At 43.1% G+C, this 20,688-nt stretch overlaps 1 protein-coding gene across 2 annotated transcripts in view; it reads left to right on the plus strand.

Annotated features, from left to right (window-relative positions):
* mctp2a (multiple C2 domains, transmembrane 2a) overlaps nucleotides 1–20,688 on the plus strand; it is a 34,074-nt gene that overhangs the window by 8,574 nt on the left and 4,812 nt on the right. For both annotated transcript variants that reach the window (XM_020643561.3, XM_065957280.1), the window contains exons 8-19: nucleotides 1,954–2,130; nucleotides 2,812–2,939; nucleotides 3,052–3,238; nucleotides 3,360–3,453; nucleotides 3,554–3,656; nucleotides 3,751–3,853; nucleotides 3,963–4,064; nucleotides 4,173–4,247; nucleotides 4,549–4,668; nucleotides 14,538–14,657; nucleotides 15,748–15,789; nucleotides 20,544–20,653. In XM_020643561.3, the coding sequence (XP_020499217.2) occupies nucleotides 1,954–2,130; nucleotides 2,812–2,939; nucleotides 3,052–3,238; nucleotides 3,360–3,453; nucleotides 3,554–3,656; nucleotides 3,751–3,853; nucleotides 3,963–4,064; nucleotides 4,173–4,247; nucleotides 4,549–4,668; nucleotides 14,538–14,657; nucleotides 15,748–15,789; nucleotides 20,544–20,653 (1,361 nt within the window). The remainder of the gene's footprint in view (nucleotides 1–1,953; nucleotides 2,131–2,811; nucleotides 2,940–3,051; nucleotides 3,239–3,359; nucleotides 3,454–3,553; nucleotides 3,657–3,750; nucleotides 3,854–3,962; nucleotides 4,065–4,172; nucleotides 4,248–4,548; nucleotides 4,669–14,537; nucleotides 14,658–15,747; nucleotides 15,790–20,543; nucleotides 20,654–20,688) is intronic.

The following is a 20,688-nucleotide window of genomic DNA, read 5'->3' on the forward strand; positions in this document are numbered from 1 at the left end:
CAAGTGGTTTTCAATATATCGCAGCTGTAATTAGATTCAGAGTGAAATTGGAGGGTTGCTGTTTGGGACTTGCACTGCAGCGAGTGGGTTTATATTCACACCTATGTAGTCACTACATCTGCCACTGTTCAGTCTCTTGATGGTCCAGCCGACAATCTCAATTTGAAATGAGATGACAAAGGAATGAAGCCTTTTTTCATACACATTGTAGGCTATCCGCTACAGATGGTTAAAGATACTCAAAGGGAGAGGGGAAATGTGGGATGGGGCTCTTCGCGGTGTTCTGCTGCCTAAATCACAGTGCTAATTTAACAACGTAACAATGCCATTTTTTTTTTTTCCTGGTTCATTTTTGACAAACGTACAATATCTTATTGCATTTAACACCTATCCTGGAAGTGCTGAATACCCAGCTCTTACAGCTCCACTCCCCCTCTTTCTGAACATCGTTTTCTCCCTCTGTGTTACCACCACAGAGACAGGGAATGGCAAGTGCCTAAGTTAAAACTCTGCTGTGTGATAGTGTTTCAAACAGGAGGGGGTGTATGGGAGAAGTGGGAGAGAGGGTGGGGGGGGGGGCTCTGCTGTTCAAGGCATGTTGCCAGTGCGGGATGCCTAAGATCTGCAACGCTGATAATTCCCAGGCATAGTGGGCAATAACCCAGATGTTAGGATGTAATATCACAGCTGTGGATGGACAGTGCTGAGGTACCAGCCAAATGGACCCGGGTCTGAGCTCATCGTGCTTGTCCCCATGCTGTCCCACCATATGGAAGCAATCGTGCAGCCCTTTTAGGACCAGGAATAGATTCTCTTTAGGGGCCACTTACAGTTAAGTGGAATTGTTTTATTGGCCGCTGAGATAGAAATGTGTCCAAGATAAACACTTGGGATGACTTGGCTGAGGCCTGTTTTATATCGCTCCTCCACTCCCTCTGTTCCTCTTCTTTTGAAGGGGGCTGATATTTATAGGGCTGCGCCTGTGGTATTCCATGTTAATTCAGGTCCCTGAGACGTGCTTTGATCCCCTCCGGATTGGGTGGCAATGTGGGTTGCGACCCCGTAGTGAAGAGGAGGGGCCGGAGTGGCAGGGGAGTTGTAGCAGGGCCGTTTGAAGCAGCGTCGCTGGGGCAGTCGAAGGAGCCGGGCAATCAAAGAGGCTAGAGCAGATTATGGCCCTGCTCTTTAATTACAGTCAGCCCTACACCACCTCTCTGCTGTTTGTTTTTACAGCCCTGGCCTATCACCGCATGGCCTCATGGGAACTCTAACATGGAAACATATCAAGGCCGCTCTCTCTCACTCCCTCTGTGACACAGGACAGGAAAAGTGGATTATTTGCTCGGCTTGTCCTTCATTGCCAAAGAGTCCTCCAATGCACAGCGTCATTTTTTTGAGTGTTAGAGTTTAACTTAGGCCGAGAATATTTTTTATTCAGCTAGTTAGATTAAAGTTAGATGACCAACACACTAAAAAAAATAAATAATCTGAAGCAGGCCATACATACTGCATGTATGCATAATTTGCTGATGAGAGAGCTGTGTGGTTTGCATCATTACTCACTGCTGCCTGCTGTCTCTGGTGCAGTATGCCAAGTGTCCTGCCTCCCCACACTCAGTCTGTGAGCCAGTGATGAGTGGGACTGTCACACTCGGGGACATCTGGCCGCTTGCTGACGTCCCTCTCTTCCTCTCTCTCTCTCCAGGAGCCTCTATGGTGTGGCTCGCCTGTCAGTAGAGAGGTGCTAATGTTCTCCAACAGAGATGTGCTGTATAGTGTAAACCTTTGTCCTAGTTTAATGAACTCTGTTGAACATGATGAGGTGCCAGTGCTGAGGCACGAGCAAGGCAAACAGAGGGGAGTGAGTGCACGGGGCTTCCTCACACATGGTGCTTCTAAAAAAAACAAAAAAAACAAAAAAAAAAACTATAACTGTCTGACTTTGCCCTGCAGCAGAACCAGGCCCCACCAGCTCAGCGGCTGGCCGAAACGCACAAGAATCAGCTGAAAAACCAGACGTGGACTGGGGTGCTCAATATCGCCTTAGTGGAAGGACAGGACCTGCCTCAATACGGCAACGGGGACGTTTACGTCCGCTTTCGCATGGGTGATCAAAAGTACAAGAGCAAGGTTGGACTTTTTTTTAAAAGTATTTCCCCACTTCTACAACTCCGTTTCTCATGCTCCTGGGTCTTTTAAAGTCTTCTCTTTATACTTCCAAGTCTTCTCCCAGCCTCTTCCTTTTACCTCCCCGCTTCTCTCTCTCAGCAGGTGCCTGTCAGTGACTCACCTCCACCTTGGCTCACTGGGCCATGGCAGAGGCAGCTCATTAGACTGGGCAAAGCTGCCACTCACTTCTCCCTGTGCTTCAGGCGCTGGGCTTCATTGCCTTAATTTGCATACCCAGCATGCCCTGTTCATCTACCTGTACTTGTTGGCCTCCCCCCTGATGATTCCTCGCCGCACTTGTCTTGTGTTGTCGTGTTATTTCTTTGTAAACCTTTCTGCTTTCCTCTCCGCTTGTTTGTTTGTTGGACAAAGCTGATTCTAATTGGAAGCTGTCAGTGTTTACAATCCCAGAGTGGCTACTGAGGTGTACACATACAAGCACACACGAAATAGAATACACACTCTCAACACACCTCTCTTTCTCCTCTCCTGCTTCATTGTGGTCGGAGTGAAAGAGGACTTAATCCACCTGTCAGGAAGTAGCTTCTCTGTCGGATAATGCATTAAAACTGACATTGGCATCAAAGTGTGTGTGTTTCCATATTACTGTATGTGCTGAACCGGTGTCTTTACTGCCCTCAGAGCCTCTGCATCCAGGCCAATCCCCAGTGGAGAGAGCAGTTCGACTTCAATCAGTTTGAAGATAAGGAACATCTGCAGGTGGAGGTCTTCTCAAAGAAAGGGAGGAAGTGTGAGGAATCATGGGGGATGTGAGTATTTCCAGGTGGATAGTGTTAATTTTGCTCATATTGGCCCGAAACACATAAGGCAGACCTAGTTGGCCTCATGTGTTTCAATGGAACTATTTTCCTTTTGTGTCAGGTTTGAGATTGACCTATCGAGACTTCCACTTAATGAGAGGCAGCTCTACACTCATGTCCTGGACCCTGGAAAGGGCAGGCTGGTGTTTCTGGTCACCCTGAGACCCTGCTGGGGAGTCTCCATCTCTGACACTGAAACAGCTACCTTTGAGAAGCCTGATGAGCGCGACAGCGTGGTGGAGAGATTTGTAAGTTCTGTTTTATTTAAGTTCGTTGAAAGGTAATTATCAAGAATGCAAATGAATGGTCTATAAAATCAGTAGCTATCCCCCACAAATCTCTGTTTAATAAAACATTTTCTTTTTCCAGAGCTTGAAGAATTCATACAAGACAGTGGGGGAGGTTGGCTTTCTGCAAGTCAAGGTCATTAAGGCAAATGATCTTCCTGCAACAGACCTCAATGGTAATCAAAAACTTGCTTCTCTGTTTTCCATTCTCATAGTCTTGGCTCTCTCTTTACATAAAAGTCTAACCCTTTTTTTTTTGTTGTTGTCATTTTTCAGGAAAAAGCAACCCCATATGTGTAGTTGAGCTTTCAAACGACAAACTTCAAACTCAAACTATCCACAAGACCCTGAATCCAGAGTGGCACAAAGCCTTTACCTTGTGAGTAAAACATCTCGGAAAAAAAGAACTTCTGCGTTTTTTTCTCTGTTTATTTGTTGTGAATAACAAGTTTATCATTTCCTCTACATTTCAGTCCAATCAAGGACATTCATGATGTGGTCGAGTTGACTGTCTTTGATGAAAATGGAGACAAAGCCCAAAACTTTTTGGGGAAAGTGGCCATTCCATTACTGACTGTAAGTGGAGGTTTTTTATGTTTGGCCATTACATAACTTCTGTGACTGTACATGACTTGCATTTTATTATCTAATGTACACAATATAAATTATGCATACATTGTTAAAGGTCCAGAATGGGCAGGAGATCTGTCTGTTCTTGAAGAAAGAAGACCTGGGAAGTGTCTCAAAAGGAACTATCACACTGGTGCTGGAGGTTATTTATAACAAAGTGAGTATCTAATTAAATATGTAAGAGCTTGTTGGAAAGGTGGCAGCTTACTGCAATTTCAAAATACGAGTTATACTACAGTATATTTATTTCCTTATTTCTCCTCAGGTCAGAGCTGGCATCAGAACCTTCAAACCGAAGCAGTCAAAACCAACCGAGGAAAATGTGAAGTTTTCCAAAAAGGTTATCTCTATTGACTTTTTCTTTTTTTTTAGCAGAATTTAGCAGATGGAACCAAAAAAAAAGCTTGCCAGTATGTTTCTCTCACATCCAAGTGATAAAGTAGCCACAACAAAGCCATACATGGTCATAGTTTGGATCGGACATAGTCAAACTAATTACTTTAATTGGCTTTAAACATTTAATTTCACGAGTGGCAAGTAAGGGGATTTGCAGCTCCTTCAACCTCATTGCTATGTCATAAACATTATGTCCAGTATCAAACGATGCTAACCAGCGTTTTGTTCCAATTATTTCCCATTAGGTTCTCGCCCAGAATATATATCGGGTTCGAAAAATCAGCACAGCAGTTCTGTACACGTTACAGTACATTAAAAGCTGTTTTCAATGGGAGAGCACGCAACGGAGTCTAATAGCCTTTCTGGTAAGTCATTGCCTTGCGTTAATGAACTCTCTTTAAGCCTTAGGGCGAACAAGTTTTGTCCCATTTCACTGCAGCCCTGTTTTTAACTCTTTCATTTTATGTGAATTAGATGTTCTGGAAAATCTTTGGTTTAGCCGTTTTCTTGCTGCTAGTCTTTTTCCCATGAAAAAAAAAAACAATGGCTGCCTTCTGTTTTTATCCCATGCGTATGTGATGGATGTGCTTTATCCTTTAAATCAAACCCCACTTGGCTTTCCCTTCAGTTCTGATGACATTAGAGTGCATTTGAAGGGGTGGGGTTTGGGCGTTTGTACATCTGACTTCTTTGCAAAGCCTCCTGACCCCGGGGACGGTGTAAGGAGGATCACAGTCTCAGCTTCCTTGGGTGGAGGAGTGACAGTCTGCCTCCGAGATTTGAACCTTGTTTAAATGTCTCTGTTTAGCAGATTTTAATGAGGGTATGTGATCTAAGGTCCTAAGCTTAAATAATCTTAAATCACCCCGTGAATCCCCCTCCGTACAGCACATGTAATGTCATGATTAAGAGTGTACACTTGCCTTGAAAGCCCTGCCAGCGCCTTGTCAGGGTGAGGAAGCGGTCACAGACAGGGTGTGTGAAGAACTCTCCTTTCACCGCCTCTCTTCTGTCTGCTCTGTCTCAGAGTGACATGCAATTCATACCTGGTGTATTCTATAAGCCCTTCTCACTGATCCTGAGGTGCAAATCCCCCCAGGCAATGGCCGGGCTCAATGTATCACAGCCTTTAGAAGAGACAGACAGGCAGACAGACACACAGTCAGGAAGACGGAGAACAATGCAGGCGATTGTATAAGGATAGAGTGGGAGGGAGGCTACTATCTGGGAAAGAAAGTTAGAGCAAAGAAGGAGGGAGACAGTTCGCTTAGAGTGCGGTCTATGAAGGCAGATAGCGAGGAGCTCGGAGGCAGGGATATGGGCAGGAGAGCGGGAGGATAGGCAGGCTGACAGGTGACAGGTCAGCGGGATGGGGGCCATCTTCCTCCACCTATAATTAGATCCTCCGCGGGCGATGGGAGTGTGTGGGGGCACACTCTAATCTTTCATTTCCACTTCAACTCCACCTGCTGTTTAGGACTTGGGCACACAAATAGAGATCTTAGAATGAAGTGAAAAAGACTCACACACTCACTAGTTTCATCCTCCTGATACCTATTGTTACTGCAGTGCACAGATATTCCGATCTTATTTTTTTCACAGTTGTGCGTCAGCAGGCTGCCTGTCAGTGCAGATGGTGGGCTTATGACATTCATTTCAGCTGCTTTGTCCTTTTATTTAGAACAACTGCTCAGTTTTGTGGCACTAAAACCAGCACACTGTTATTGTCTGCTTTTAAAAATATATCAAGCCGAGTAGTCAGAGCAGAGCTTTTCGTCTGAGAAGAGGTGTGCTTCAAAAAAGTCTAAGTGTCGAAGGTGCATGGTGAGAATTGCCCAGAGTGAATCCGCTGCTGTATATTCATCACCCACTCATCAGCGAGACTGAGAGTTCAATGAGTGAAAAGTTCTTCTTTTCATTGAATGATTATATTCTAAGCAAGTAACCAGCACACTTAAAACATGCACATCACTTGTGTATATTTCATGTAATTGATAGAAACAAGAAAAAACTTTGAACTCGTGCTTCCGTTTAGCAGTCAGTGAGGGCAACAACAGGGTCTTCACTGACTGTCATTACAAGCCCAAGTGCCATGCCATCATCCACACTAGTGGCCTTGCCCACTCGAAGGCGAGCCACTTCCTCCTCCTCCAAGTCATCATTTGCAATTAAGTTAGTGTTTGGAGCTGTCTAAAGAAGCATGCCACCGTGTGCCTTAATGAAAGCAGCTCCCACTCCTATCTTTATATCTTTAGGCAGTGGTAATAAGGTAACTGATTCAGACATTGACAGATGGCCTCTGCTTGCCTCTCAGATGTGTATAATTATACCACTAGTGCTTGCTCTTTTCCACAGTGGCAGGCAGCGCAGGGCTTCTCAGGGTATGCCAGTAGGAAACGCTGCAGTGGTGGGTCTAGCTTTAATATACATTACAATACATTATTTATCAAGCCGGCAGACCAGTCCTACCCTTTTACACCATATACATCCTGTAATGCATTACCGCTGCTGTGGTTTCTACTGGGACTGCGGGACGCTCGCGTAGTGCTTTACCAGGAATACTCAGCCATTATATCACTCAGTCCCACAGGCCAATTTTCTGACCTCCACGCAGCATGCAGTCTACATTTGTATCCTGTTTATGTAGATTTCGTGTATGCATTATGAAGTGGTTGTTGGTGTGTGGTGTGTAAGGTATTCATATTTTTGCATGAGGGATCACTGCTCAGGTTCACATAAACCAAGTGAATGGGAAAAAAAATAAACAGTTTTTTTTTTTCCCCCTCAGAGAAGTTTTCTTTGTTCTTATCAAGATAACTTTTCCCTCATGAGTGGCATTTAGAAAACTTCACACGGCGGAACATTTAAAATTAGCATTTACTGGGGGAAACCTTGCATAGAATTGAAATATTTGCAGTGTTGTTAGTGTTTCCAAGTGCAGGAGGTTACCTGTTTTGATTGTGCAAACTCATCTGCTGAGTCCATTCTGTTTGAAGTTTCCTTCCATTTTTCAACCAATGGGAAGCAGTTTTAGAAATGTTTCTTTAATTAGGTAACAAAAAAAAAGCAAAAGAGAACTTTTTCTCACGCGTTTATACAAAGTTCTGGCAAATCCTCATAAACATTTTCATCAGTGGACGGAAATCCAAACAAGAAATTTAGATTTTTTTTTTCCCCTCCATCCTCTTGTTTATGCTAGAGTAATGAGCCTGGGATCTGCACTTTCAATAGTTTGACAACAGCATGTTCCTTTCTCTGAGAGAGAGAAAATGTGACAGCTAAAATCTTCATAAAATAACCGTCTTTAGATGTGCTTTTCACTAACACTGAGCGAGATGAATGTGCTATACATCAGCAGTGACTGCAGAGGGGTCACCCAGAGTTCTTTGCTGCACACAAGAATAGGACCTGTAGATGGAGCTACAGCACTGCTGGAAACATGAGTGGCGGCGCTGTGGAGATCGCTTACTTTTCCCCCAACAAGAGCCATTTGTGGGAACAACTTGGGAGTGAAATCCTCCATTCTGTGCATTAAAACCAAGAGACAAGTTTCCTCAACAACAAAAAAGTAAGGGGGAACAAATCTAAATGAGCATGAATTAGCCAGCCAAATTAATCTGCTTCAGAAGTTAAAAGTTGAGAACAATTTTGATTTAGATGAAATGGAAGGGGAAAAAAAAACGAAAAAGGATCATTTACACTTGAAAGCTGATTTTGAGCTTTGCTGTCATTAGAGCGCTTTAAGTATTTAAGTAGAATTAATATTTTAACATATGAGGAACCTCATCTGTCAGGAGTTAAGACTAGAAAGAAACCTGTATACCTTATGTGAGTATTTGAACCGTTTTCTTTTTGACACTGCCAGGTAGCAACCGCTTTAGACATCGTTTGACAGCCTGTGAAATGCTGATTGCCTCACATCATACACTGTAAAGATGGCATTTGATGAATGTTTGATGCGGTGCAGCTGTAAACACACTTGGCAGCTGCTGCGGGCACTTTTTTTTTTGTTGGGAGAGATGATAGAATTGTCGTCTGCCCAGAGGAGGGCAGAACAGGGTCAGATCTGGCTCCAGAGGTCTCAGGAGACCACCTGTGCTGAGCCTCAGCAGTCGGGGCCATTAGCCAGAACAGCAGCCCAGCCGAGATCAAAGCCGTAATCAGACTTGTCATAATTGTTCTTGTTAACACTGTCCCTGAAAATGAGATCCTTTTGTGAGTCTTGGATCTGCCTTATTTGTGGTTTTTTTACTGCAATGCAGTGTGGCCGTGCTTTCTGTGAGAACACTGAGAGAACCGTGCCCGCCTGTGAGTTCTCTCCTTGTTTCTGCTTTTCATCTCTTTTGTCTCTCTTGGAAAAAAGTTAGAGGCCTTAAAGGAGTGGGTTTCTTCAGTCCCGTGGGGGTTGCACTCGCCATCTCCCTGGCTGTGGGAGTTCTCACAGACTGCAAATGTGTTGAGTAGTGGAAAAAAAAAAAAAAAAAAAGATCTGAAATCTATTAATTATTAAATGATAGGCTATGACTACTTGCGAATGGCCAGCACAGCCTCCTGATTTAACACAGTGTTATTATTTAGCTGCCCTGAATGACTGTGTGTCAGCTGACAGCTCTTTGGGTTGGCTCAACGCTGTGTGTAACCTTGAAACATGTCCCCTTATTAGTGGGATTAATAAGCCTTCTCTGGTGATATTCACTTCATTAGAGCTGTGAAAATCTCCCCATTTTCACTTCTTTAAGGACATGGATTTCAGTTTTGAGAACACATTTGATTTAATTGAAGTGAATCACATCATTATTAGTAAGCATTATTAAACAGCATGAAGTAACTTTTAAGAACAAACAAGTGTCGAGCCTTCAGATTTATTATAGCTGACTGAATAAAAGTGTTGCCTCCCGAGGAGCGTTTTTTTTATCCGTGCATCTGCTGCGCTTGTTCTTGTACTGATGCTTTGTTTAATGCATGCTTCAGCCTAGATGAAGTATGCTCTGTGTTTAACCCCAATGTGTGCCATATCCTAATGACTGCCTTTAACATACTCACCACAATCCTAGTCACAGAGGACACCGCTCCCCAGGCAGCTGAGGCGGCGACCTGTCCGCCCTTGTGCGTGGCTGTTCCGGGGACCGGTCTTGGCCCCGGCGCGTTAACGTGCATGTGAGCCGAGCTGACAGGGAGAGAGAGAGTCCGTGCCACTCCCTCCCATCCCTCCTCGGGGGGGGAAAAGGCTCACATGGCAGATCTGTCACCCAGGAGGTCGCTCAGTGTTAACGCTCCCGACACGGATTAAACACTAGTGGCCAGTGCAGGAGTGTGGGGTCAGTGTAGCCACCACTGACAGGCACCACTGGGCCCCCGCTGACTGCCCTGCTGCAGTCTCATACTGGTGCTACTCTTGGCCCCGGCATGTGTCAGACAGTTGGGGAGACAACCGCCAGAGCTGGCCCCTGTGAGCAAATGCTAATGTTCTATTTTGCACGGTTGCTTTTTTACACTGCTTTTAGTCTCACTTGTACACTGTAAAGATATCATAAAAAGCTGGATAGTAAAGTTATTAATGATTACTGACCAAAGCTTTTGTTGGCATTTGTAAAACTGTGAAAACTATACTTACCAAAATTGGACTATTTGGCAGCATTGGTATGGTTTATTTTAGAGTTTTTACTTTACCCTTTAGGAATATTTTTTTTAGGTTTATGGCTCAGTGTTTATTTTTAAAATGCTTTTTAAATTGTATTTATTTATTTAGATGTCAGTACAATTGTAAACAAATAGGAAAACACTTGACCAAATAACTTAAGTACAGTTAATATATATCAATGACGCTGTTTCCTTATTGGATTTCAAAATTGAAAAGTAAATTGCATCACACTCCAAAACTGGTACATCTGATTTTTGCCTGCTGAAGAGGGACACTAGATTCCCCCAGTTTATAGCTCTCACTCAATATCGTCTCCCTCTCTCTATTTCCCCCCTCTTCCTCTCAATTTCTCTTTCTCCCTCTTTTTCTCTCTGTCTCTCTCTCTCTCTCTCCCTCTCCCCAGTCAATAAGACTTGAGCTGAGCATATGTGAAATATTTATTCAGCGTTTGCTCAGAGCGCCATAGCTGCCCACACACTCTACCTGCCCTGAAGAGAAATCTTATCTGTGCTTCCTCTGCCTTCGAAACCCCCTGAAAGCCTGTCCCCACACTGGCCCGAGCTCAACACAAATTACATGTCTCATTGCTCTGCGTTTACAGCTACTTTAAAGCCTGCCGCTCCTGTCCCCTACATAAGCCCTCAGCAAGACTCTGTTTCAGCCCGGCTGAAGAAAAAAAAAGAGACCTGCGTGAGCTGAGCTGCTACTTGTGCCTTTGATTCATTATTAATCTCTCCTTTTTATTTTAATTGAGGACACATTGCAGATTAATTCTATTGCCCTTGATTTTTAACCAGAAAAACTACAACCCTATCATGTTAAACAGTATTCATGCTGAGATTTATATTTATAAGTAAAAATCATTTGAAATAATTTGCTTAATTTTATTTTTTTTATCTCATACTTGTACTTAGTAACATCCACGGATTCTGTCCTTTGTCCTTTCACAAACAAATAAAAACCCAACACAGACAAGCAAATACATACAAACACAGACCCTGCAGCCTGTAGTCAGTCTTGTTAAACTCTTTTAGTGTATGTTCATGTAATCTGGCATCCGTCCACAGCCCCCATGACTGACCCTCATAATGCTGGCTGGCGCTTTTCTCACTTTGTTTAGCTTTCCAAGTGGAGTGCAACTGAAGAGAGTAGTGAAGATACAGCCAAGATTAAATCTGGTGTGTTTTATGATGGTACATAGTATTGAAAATGAGGGTATTCTTTTTAGAAAGAGACCAACTTAAAAATAGTGGAAAGGTTCTCCTTAATTTTCCTTTTTTTATACATCTAGTAATGGTATTGTATGGCATGAATTTGTCTCATGACCAGCATATCCTGATGTGATGCATATATTTATGGGCTGTTCTCTGATGTAGTGTTTAAGGAGAGCATTTGGCAGTCTTGCAGTCTGGTGCCATGTCTGCCAATCAGTAGTTGGGGTTGGTAGACTGGGCCACCACCTCTTCTGTTAATCAATTTACAGGATGGTAGAAAGTCTTATAGATGGTGTCTTTGTCCCTTTGTTCCTGTTACGATCCCTTCTCCCTCTCCTGGGAGAGTGTGGGTGGTGGGAGCTGCCGTGCTTGCTCAGCTTTAAGTTATTTTATTCACACTTTTAATCGCTGAGTGCTTTATTATTAGGTGCTGGATTCTGCTGGCCAGGGGATCTGCATGGGAAGGCGAAGAATGCATTTAGTGGAATCATATTAATGGCACTATAAAACAAATCTGTCAGGCTGTTCTTAACCCTGCTGGCAGAATTGCTCTGCCCGGGGTTGCCCCCTTCTCCAAGCGCTTACAGGTGGCTAAGGAGAGTGCATCTCCATCATCTACTCCACCGTGTGCTAATAGTTTTATTAATTCATTCTTTTTTTTTTCCCTCCCTAGGCACCCTGTGCATAATCACACAGACATTTTTCAGCTAAATGGTGTTTGTCAAGGGAGGTTTCCTACATTAGAGACACTCCTCCAAGACACACATACTAACACTTGTTCAATTACAAGTCGTTTCGTTTTCCAATTCTGCCTTGTATAAATCTAAAATACTCGGGTATATCATTAATTATCACCAAGCTTGTTTTTGTTTGTTACTCTATGTCCTGTTTGGTTAAATAAATGACTGTTTTACCTCCCGTGCAACATCTTAGCAATTCGGAAATTCAAGGTTTTGCTTGTCATGAGCAATTTGTTAAGGGAGGGGGGAAATTGTTTTGCTGCCGCTCCCTTAAGACCGAAATGGAGCTCCTCTTATGTGGCAATTAAAATGTAGATTATTTTTTTAATACAAATTTACACTTACGCCTGAAAGGTTGCACTTTGTCCAACATGTCCTTTAATCACTCAGCAGCTTGCTAATAAAACATAAACCACTTAGTGGGGAATTAGTTCTGTCTCCATTTCACAAGAAACTCTGGAGAATGTGAGGAGACAGGGGGAAGGTATAGTCCTGCCTCTGCTCATTACTGCACAAAAATCTGACGGCAGAGTCTCAGTCTGTGCACCTGAGTGAAGGAATCTGAGAGGTTTTCCCAGATGTTTCTCTCCACCGTTTTTTATTAGTGTTAAAATAGCATGTAAATCCTGAACACATGGGCTGACATACCATAAGGGAGGAATTGAGAGAAGATATTTCTGACAGTTTTGGTTTATACCCTCATTTAAGCACTCAGTTTAGACACAAGGCATTGTATTTCTGTAGGCTTTTATCTTGTCCACTGAGCCGGAACGCGGTGAGCAGAAATTTGCATTAGTGGGCGATTATGAATACCTGTGACAGATTCTCCCTGCTGGCTCCCTGGGTGGAAATGAATTGGCTCCCTCTGTTGACTTCCACAGGAAGACAGAGACCAAGCAATTAGACTTTAGTGGTTAATGTAGCAGCTTTTGCAGGGAGGGCAAGGAGGTTCAACATTCCTGCTGGGCTCATGTCAGTCTCCAGGCACATTTCCCCTCTTTTCTTCTCCTTTTTTATGAGAATACTGGGAATATGACAAGCTACCTGTCCAGCAGCCAGCTGAATTCCTCTGGGGTGAGGAGAGCGTCGCTTTAGAATCCTCTCATGGGAACTGAGGTGACAACACATGACGTAGGTTATTCATAACAGAGAGGGTATGTACTGCACCTTCCTCTGTGCATCATGCATATTCATTGTTTACCTTTTTTTTTTTTTATCCCCCACCAGCTCTAGTTTGTTGCTGCATATGTAATTCAGACAAGCTCTAATATGAAATAACTATAACATGGTGTTCATGTTGTACATTTTTTTTTAAAATCTTGCTCATCCTGCTGGGGTGCTGCATGGCGCTTTGGCTCACATACGGTCTCCCAGGTTACACTAAGGGATTATAGACAGTCAGTGGTGAAGCCTAGGGCGGTTGGGCCAAAGTGTTGTCTGCATTACTCATGGTTCACCTTCCCCTGGTGGCCATTTGAACCTACGCCTTGTGTGGCAATAGGTAGAGTGGCCCCCAGAGCAACATGAATGGACTCTGTACAGTCGCTATGACAGGAGCAGTCTGCTGTTTACAGGCCTGCTACTGAGGCCTTAAGGCCCCAGTGCTTCACATCCTGTCTCAGGCTTAACTCGAACATATTGTTCATACTCGGAGCGGCCTCCAGCTCTTTGAGCTTACACTGTGCTGCCATTGTGTTAGTTTAGCTTTGCAGTTAAACGCAACATTTGAAATGCAATTTGCAATAGAAAAGGGTCCAAAAAAGTAGGAAGAATCTCACAGTTTGAAAGGATGCATTAATTAAAGAACAATTTTGTATTTAAAGTATGAGGGAAAATTTCAAAATTGACATTGTGAAACAAAAATGGACCATATGTTGGGTGCATTGGCGCATAATCACATTATAATAGATATGAAGGTTCAACTTGCTGTGGGGGGACATCTTTATTTCATCCCTGTCAACCTGCTGGTGTGATCCTCCTCACATGTTCCTGATCATTTCAGTTGGAGACAGACTCATTAGGCTCTCACTAAATGGGTTTAAATGCAGCCGTCCAATTAGTCCTCTGCTGTGAAATGCAGTGGGTGTTGTGCAACGTGCTTAGCACCACTCCTTTACAGAATTATGAGGGATTACTCATTCAGTGTGATCCATCTTATTTCTACCAGGGGTCTTGGCTTTTCTCAGTATCCTCGCCATGGAGGGGGTAAATGTTGCAACTGCTTCTCCGGTTGCCATATGCGCCCCGTCAGACAGCCTCGCTGCCTCACCATCTAAGAGGATTTGATGTGCTAGTTAAAAGACAGCATACCATGCCTATCCATGTCATACTTTCTGTTCAGCAGAAAGGCACCCTGCCAGCACAGTGTTATTGGTGTATATAAATAGGATTTCAAGATATTAAAAGTTGTCTCTGAATGTCTGTTACTTTCAAACCACTAAGAGTAAAATCTGTTGCCATCGGCTATAAATCTCAGAGGATTTACAGTCTGTAGAGCTTTTCATGAGATTTAGGATGTGGTTAAATCCATTATATACTTTGTTTTGGGAGCGGGCACATTCAGATTTGATAACTGGGCTTTCAAATCTCGGCGTAGTATGATGAGCTTTGCGTTATACTGTCATGTCCTGTCTCCTCAGATCTTCCTTCTGACGGTGTGGCACTGGGAGCTCTTCATGCTGCCCCTGTTCCTGCTTCTGCTCATTGGCTGGCAATACTTCCAGCTCACCGTGGGGAAGGCCAGCTCCAACCAAGACCCGGTGAGTGACGAGGACTCTGAACTCCATATACATCTGCAGACACATGCTGTTACAGTGCAAATGAAATCTATATGGCAACCCAACTCTGGTCGGTCTTCATAGAATGAAATCCTTTTGATGCACATTTAATGCAGTTTTATAGTCATGGCAATTAAAAGCTCTTGCACTTGCATGTGCAATGTAAATAACAACAGATGTTTTATGAAATGCATCTCACAGTACAGTCAGGTGTGGCAGTATTCTCTCGTTAACTAGTTTCTACATTGTCTCAATGGGCCCAATAAAGCACCAAGCAGTAAGAACCACTTAAATAAAATCACTGTAAATGTATGTATAGCCTTTAGTCTGTTCATACAGTGTCACCACATCTGTGAACACAGGACTGTAGTTCTCCATAAACACACCACCATCTCCCCTCCATCTACTGTTATGGAAATTATGTTTGCCCTACACATGTCTGTGAAGGTTAATGCTGTTCACACTTCCGACTGCCCCCCAATTTCACTGTGTTGTAAGCCTTCTCACCGGCCAGCCAGGGGCCTGGCCCACTCACACCCCTCCCCTCCCCCCTCCTCAAAGCAACGTATCCGGCCCTGGTGATTGTGTTTATGGCTGTTGGCAAAGATGCTGTCCCTGGGCAATGCTGAATCTAAAGCTCACCCTCATATCCAGTGTGCACACTCTGCCACCCCTCTGTGACCCTCTGGCCGGCAATGACACAGCCCTGTTCCCAGGCAATGTCACAGTGTGCACCACATTGGGGTCAGGGATGACTTGATATAAAGTGATCTAGGCAACAGCATCCAAATTAAATGTGTTTTCCCCCCCTCTCTTTTCTGTTTTTCTGTGCTTATGTTGTGGAGAAATGAGATTGCTTTGGTGTGACAGTGCTCTTGTGAGGAAGGCCCTCATTCACCTCTCCTTTTGTGTGAGGTCACCCCTGTGATGCAGTCTCTATGGAAACAAGCCTCTCCCAATAGGGGTGAATGTACTCAAAGAAAATTTCATTACTAGGTGTTTGTTAAAAATGCTCCAGTGCCCACATGTCCTGTCCGTTTGAAATCACCCACTACCCTTTATTTTCTCTCAGGTGAACATAAGCACGGGTGATGACGAAGAGGAAGACGAGAAGGTAATTCATCTTGTCTCTTTCTAGCATTTTAGAGGATAATATGCTTTGGTCGAGGATTAAACTGTTAATATAAAAATATGTTTAAATGTACTATAAACATGAACTGTTTCACCGTGACATATCTCAAAGCTTGTGTACAAATGGTTTGTTTTGACAGATGGGTGAACCTTGCTAACATTTCTTATTGAAATTTCTTAATTAATAACCAAGGTCCAATGTTCTCGTATGTACAAATTCTTGCTCGAGCAAATATATCCGGGCATTCTTAAACAAATGAACCCTTGCTTCTTAGAAACTAGAAAATATTTTACACAGAACCCTGCAGGTGTTAGTCTTGTTTGTTTAAGAATAGCGACAATGACCGACTCATCACAAGCTCTTTTAAACTAAGAATAGAAATATTTTCATGCATCCCAAAATCAGGGCAACATCTATGAAGCAGTTGTAGCATGTAGCTCTATTTTTTTTTTTGTTTGTGTTCCTCTGGGTATTCAGTGTCACTCTGCAAATGTGCCCCGCTGAGACACTGCATCCCTTTGGAAATCCATAAATCAAATTAAAACGGCACCATCAATTACATTTTGCACAGCTGTTTGGGACAAAATCAGTCGATATTTTTGTATCATCATTGTTTAAATGGGAGAGTGATGTTGAGGATGACCTTTTTACTGCTAGAACAAATAGAACAAAGTACGTTAACACAGCAGCAAACAGTACACATCGCCCCAAAGGTTATCAGTCGCTTCACTCGCTCATTTGTGAGAAACCATAAATAGTGATGTTTATTAACATGTCTCTCTAGTGTCTCTCGCAAAACAAAAACAACAGGAAGTCTTTAAGTAGCCTGAAAATTATACTTACCCTCAGCACATAATATTCAATTAAACTCATCCCACTGTTTTCTGCAAAGCAGGAAGAGTTAACAGGGATGTGTATTATTGCTTTATGGCAATGAAGTGTGGAGCTAACGCGAAGCCTCCAAGCAATGACCCTTGTGCTGCATGTCTAGGCCCAGGATTCATATCCATAATGCGCTCAATATATTCTGTTGTGATGACCTGGGGCTGCGAAAAAAAGCCAGATTCTTTTAAAAACACAGGCACATCCACCAAATCCTGTCTGAAAGGATGGGCTAATTCACAGATGAAACTCGCATGATATGTCTTTGCGCACAAAGTGGGGAAACTGCATTTGCTATCATTGCTATGAACAGGCAAGCGGGTGCTTAAACAAACAGAAAATGTTGTGTATTTATGAATATCGAATCAGGCAGGAGTTAGCTTTAAGCATTAGATACAATACAATTGCTGCACACAATGGTTATTACATTTTTCTCTACCTTGAGATCTCAACACAGAAAAGACGAGCGTTAATAGTTGGAGAGATGGCGGTGGCTTTAGAAAGGTTTTAAGACTCTCTCAATACGTGGCGTGCGTTTCTGAACTCAGCCTTCGCCTGTTAAAGCTGTTTAAAAGGTTTTCCTTGAGCCTCCTTAAGCCCTTTCACACTCCGAGGAAATGAAATATCTCCTTTCATTTACTAATTAAGCAGTCACCCATGTTTGTTTTAAGCTGTCAGCTTTAATTTAAAGTGGCTTATTTGAAAGTGTTGTTATGGTCTCGCTGTCACTTGGATGTGGTATCATGCAGTTAGATCAAGCAGGGTAGCTTTACACCTCCTATCAAAGTCTTCTTTAAAAATATTTGGGGTTAAAGAGTGATCAGTGTTAAATTTGACAACTTCAAAGCAATTGCTTTTTTTTTTCCCCTTAGTCTTTTCTCCAACATTTGAATAAAGGCTTTTTCCTCTGAGAAGGTTATGATTACCACTCAAATATGTTCTTATCCCCCCTTTTTTTTTTTCCCCCCCCTGAGGAAGGAAATATTCAAACCTCAGACAGAGCAGCAAAAAATGTGAAGGCATGACGTTAAAGAGAGACGAAAGGCAAGGCAGTGTTACAGCAGGATAATACAGAACAGATTCTCTGCCTGTGAACAAATCTGTCCTCGGGGGGGAAAGAGACAGCTTACAGATTATGTGTGGGCAAAGTGACTTCCCTTTGGCCTTAGGTATCAATTGTGCAGATAGATAATATTTAATGATAACATAAAGAAACAGAAAGGCAAAACAAGTCCATAGATCTCCAATAGAAATGAACAGGGGAGATGAAACAGCTCTTTCATTGCCCCCCGGCTGGCACTGCTGGTCTGGGGTTGCCTTGCTCCCAGAGTGTAGCCCAGGGGAGTGAGGAGGGGGGCAGGGTGAAGAGCTGGTGTGGGGTTGCGAGACTGGGCTGGTGGGGGGGGAGTTAGTCCATCTCTCACCCGATAGTCCACATTCACCGCTGGTTCTCCTTGAGACCCCCGGTCAGACATACTGCCTTTGTCACAATCTGCAGCTCTCAATATGTGAGAAATCACACACGGACCCGCCGTCTAATTAAAAGCCGCTGAGAGCTTTTGTGGCATTTTATCTCAGCAAATTGTTTGTTCACTTATTTTAGCTCCATGTGAGATAATTTGCCAGGAACACAGGTGTTTTTCATTTAGATGCACTTCTTATCTTTGTCAGAAAAGTCAGTAGAAAAATATGCAGTCCTAGAATTCAAATTTGGCAGCGTTTATTCTAATTAAAGTGATGCTAAATGAGCTTTTTTTTTTTTTTTTTTTATCCCAGCCTTTGATAACACCCCACATGTCTGTGAAAGTATGTTTACCTTTGCGCGGGAGATCAAATTGGTTCTCCATTACTGCACCTTAAAAGGAAGCTTTTACAATTTTGTCTGGAATGAGAACATGATTTCGCACAGGTTTTCTAATCAGTAGACATTTAGGAATTATTTAGTCCATCCCCAGTTTACCCATCCCTTTTTCCATTTCCGAAGGAGATCTTTCATTTATTTTTGTTTTCTCTGCAATCGTGTTCGACGTGAAAGAGAAATGAGCAAAGATAAAGAATATCATCAAATGACTAATGTGGGAAGGAGCAAGACTAGGAGCTTTGGTCGCTAAGGAGATGGAGGATTTTGAGACTTTTTAAATCACATGAATAATGATGATGATGAGAGCTCTGTCTCCATGCATACTTCAGAGAACATCTATTTGCCTGTTTTTTTTTATTCAGAAATGAAAGACAATATGGATGCGCTTTTTTTCTGGGCAAATTCACCTTTACATATGAACCTACTGAAGTTAATTTAGCTTCATATCTCCTGTGAGGCTTGAATTCTGAATCATGTAATTACACTGCCTAACCAGTTTCATTGAAACATATGAAAAGGAATGAGAGTGCGTAATGAGTCTCCATAAAAAAAGAGAGCTATCATGTCTCAATGCACGGCTCTCTGGGTCCAGCAGGAGCTCAACAACATGTATCTTAATGGCTTTTAGCAGACTCTAACAGTATTCCTCTTTTCCAAAACAAACTAAGAATTAAAAGCTTAATGAACTGCCGATGTAGAATCAAGGAAACACGCGAGGTTTGCTCATTCCCCTCGATACAGAGGAGAGAAGTAAGATGATGCAAAGACCTAGATACTCCTCTTCCCCTAAGATGAGACCATGAGATCTTAATCTCAAAACAAGCATATTTGTGATAGTTCTTCCTTTTTTGGACAATGCGGAGCCTCCAGTGTGAGTCCAGACCCCGAGCGCAGTGGGGGGAGGCTCTGCTAGTGTGGGAATTGCTCTCTTCCTGCGCCTTTAGTGGAGCAGAGCAGGCCTGACAGTGGGGAGTCTCTCTGTGCTGGCAGTGAGTGTGTTCCCAGGGGTGGCCTCATGAAGCTCTGATAAAGGCATTCTGTCTGGACGCTGTCAATGCACAGACTGCGGCTTCGGCTGACTTGTAACATAAACATATAGACGTCTCAGGCCTCCTGTTAGGGTCCCCCCCCCCCCCTTCCCCTCCCCAACCACACACACACATAAAAGAAACACACTCATCTTCCCTTCTCACTCTTCCTCCCCTACCCTCTGTCATCATTGCTGTCATTATTTTCTCCTTTTGATCTGAGGCTTCTCAAGCCTCTTTAGCTTGTGTTATCTTAGTCACTCCTCTCCCTCTGGAAGGCTTCACGCTAGTCCTTATTTCCAGCCTTGATGTGATCCTGGGGAAGAGAAGCCCTTTAACCCCCTAACATGTTGACTCATTGAGTCACTTCATTTTTTTTATGTACGTGTATTTAGAGAAAATGATACTTTATGTGCTGTGTTACTTCCGACAAAAATCAAACGAGAGGCTGAGTGAACAAGTACCAAACCAAGGATTTTCTAACGGGGCTTTTCTACTGCACAGAAGCGTTAGGATCTCACTAATTTGGAAAAACCTGTTCAGACTTATCCTGTGCTCGCTTCTGGAATGAAATCTTTCCTAAGTTGTTGCGCCCCCCCCCCCTCTTCTCGTGTAGGTCATCTAGTCTGTCTGATTGCAGATGGCCATTTTGTGTACTTTTCATCTACCAGAGAGTGTTGATTGTGCTGCACTTGTGCTGCAGCTCTATTGTGTGTGGCTGACAAAAGCTGAAATCTCTCAGCCATCCACAGAACCGCGTCGGAGCACTGAGTCTGTCTCATCCTCAAAAGCAGAGTCTGAAGATGTACTGTGTTTGCTCATTATGGGCCATTCAATAGATAAATCACACATAATGACATCGCAAAGATAAACTGCTCTTTGTCTACCCTGCTCAACAATTGACATACGGTGTACCTCATCATTGTCTGATCATTTTTTTTTCTTCTTCCTTTTTTTTTTTTTAGGAATCCGGGAAAAAGGGTTTGATGGATAAGATACATATGGTGCAGGAAGTTGTTCTTGTTGTCCAGAATGTTCTGGATGAAATTGCAAACATCGGAGAGCGGGCCAAGAAGTAATTTGACTATTTTTAATTTCATCCTTGAAGTA

The sequence above is a fragment of the Labrus bergylta genome, chromosome 7 (genome assembly GCF_963930695.1).
Source record: "Labrus bergylta chromosome 7, fLabBer1.1, whole genome shotgun sequence".
NCBI classification, from domain to species: domain Eukaryota; kingdom Metazoa; phylum Chordata; class Actinopteri; order Labriformes; family Labridae; genus Labrus; species Labrus bergylta.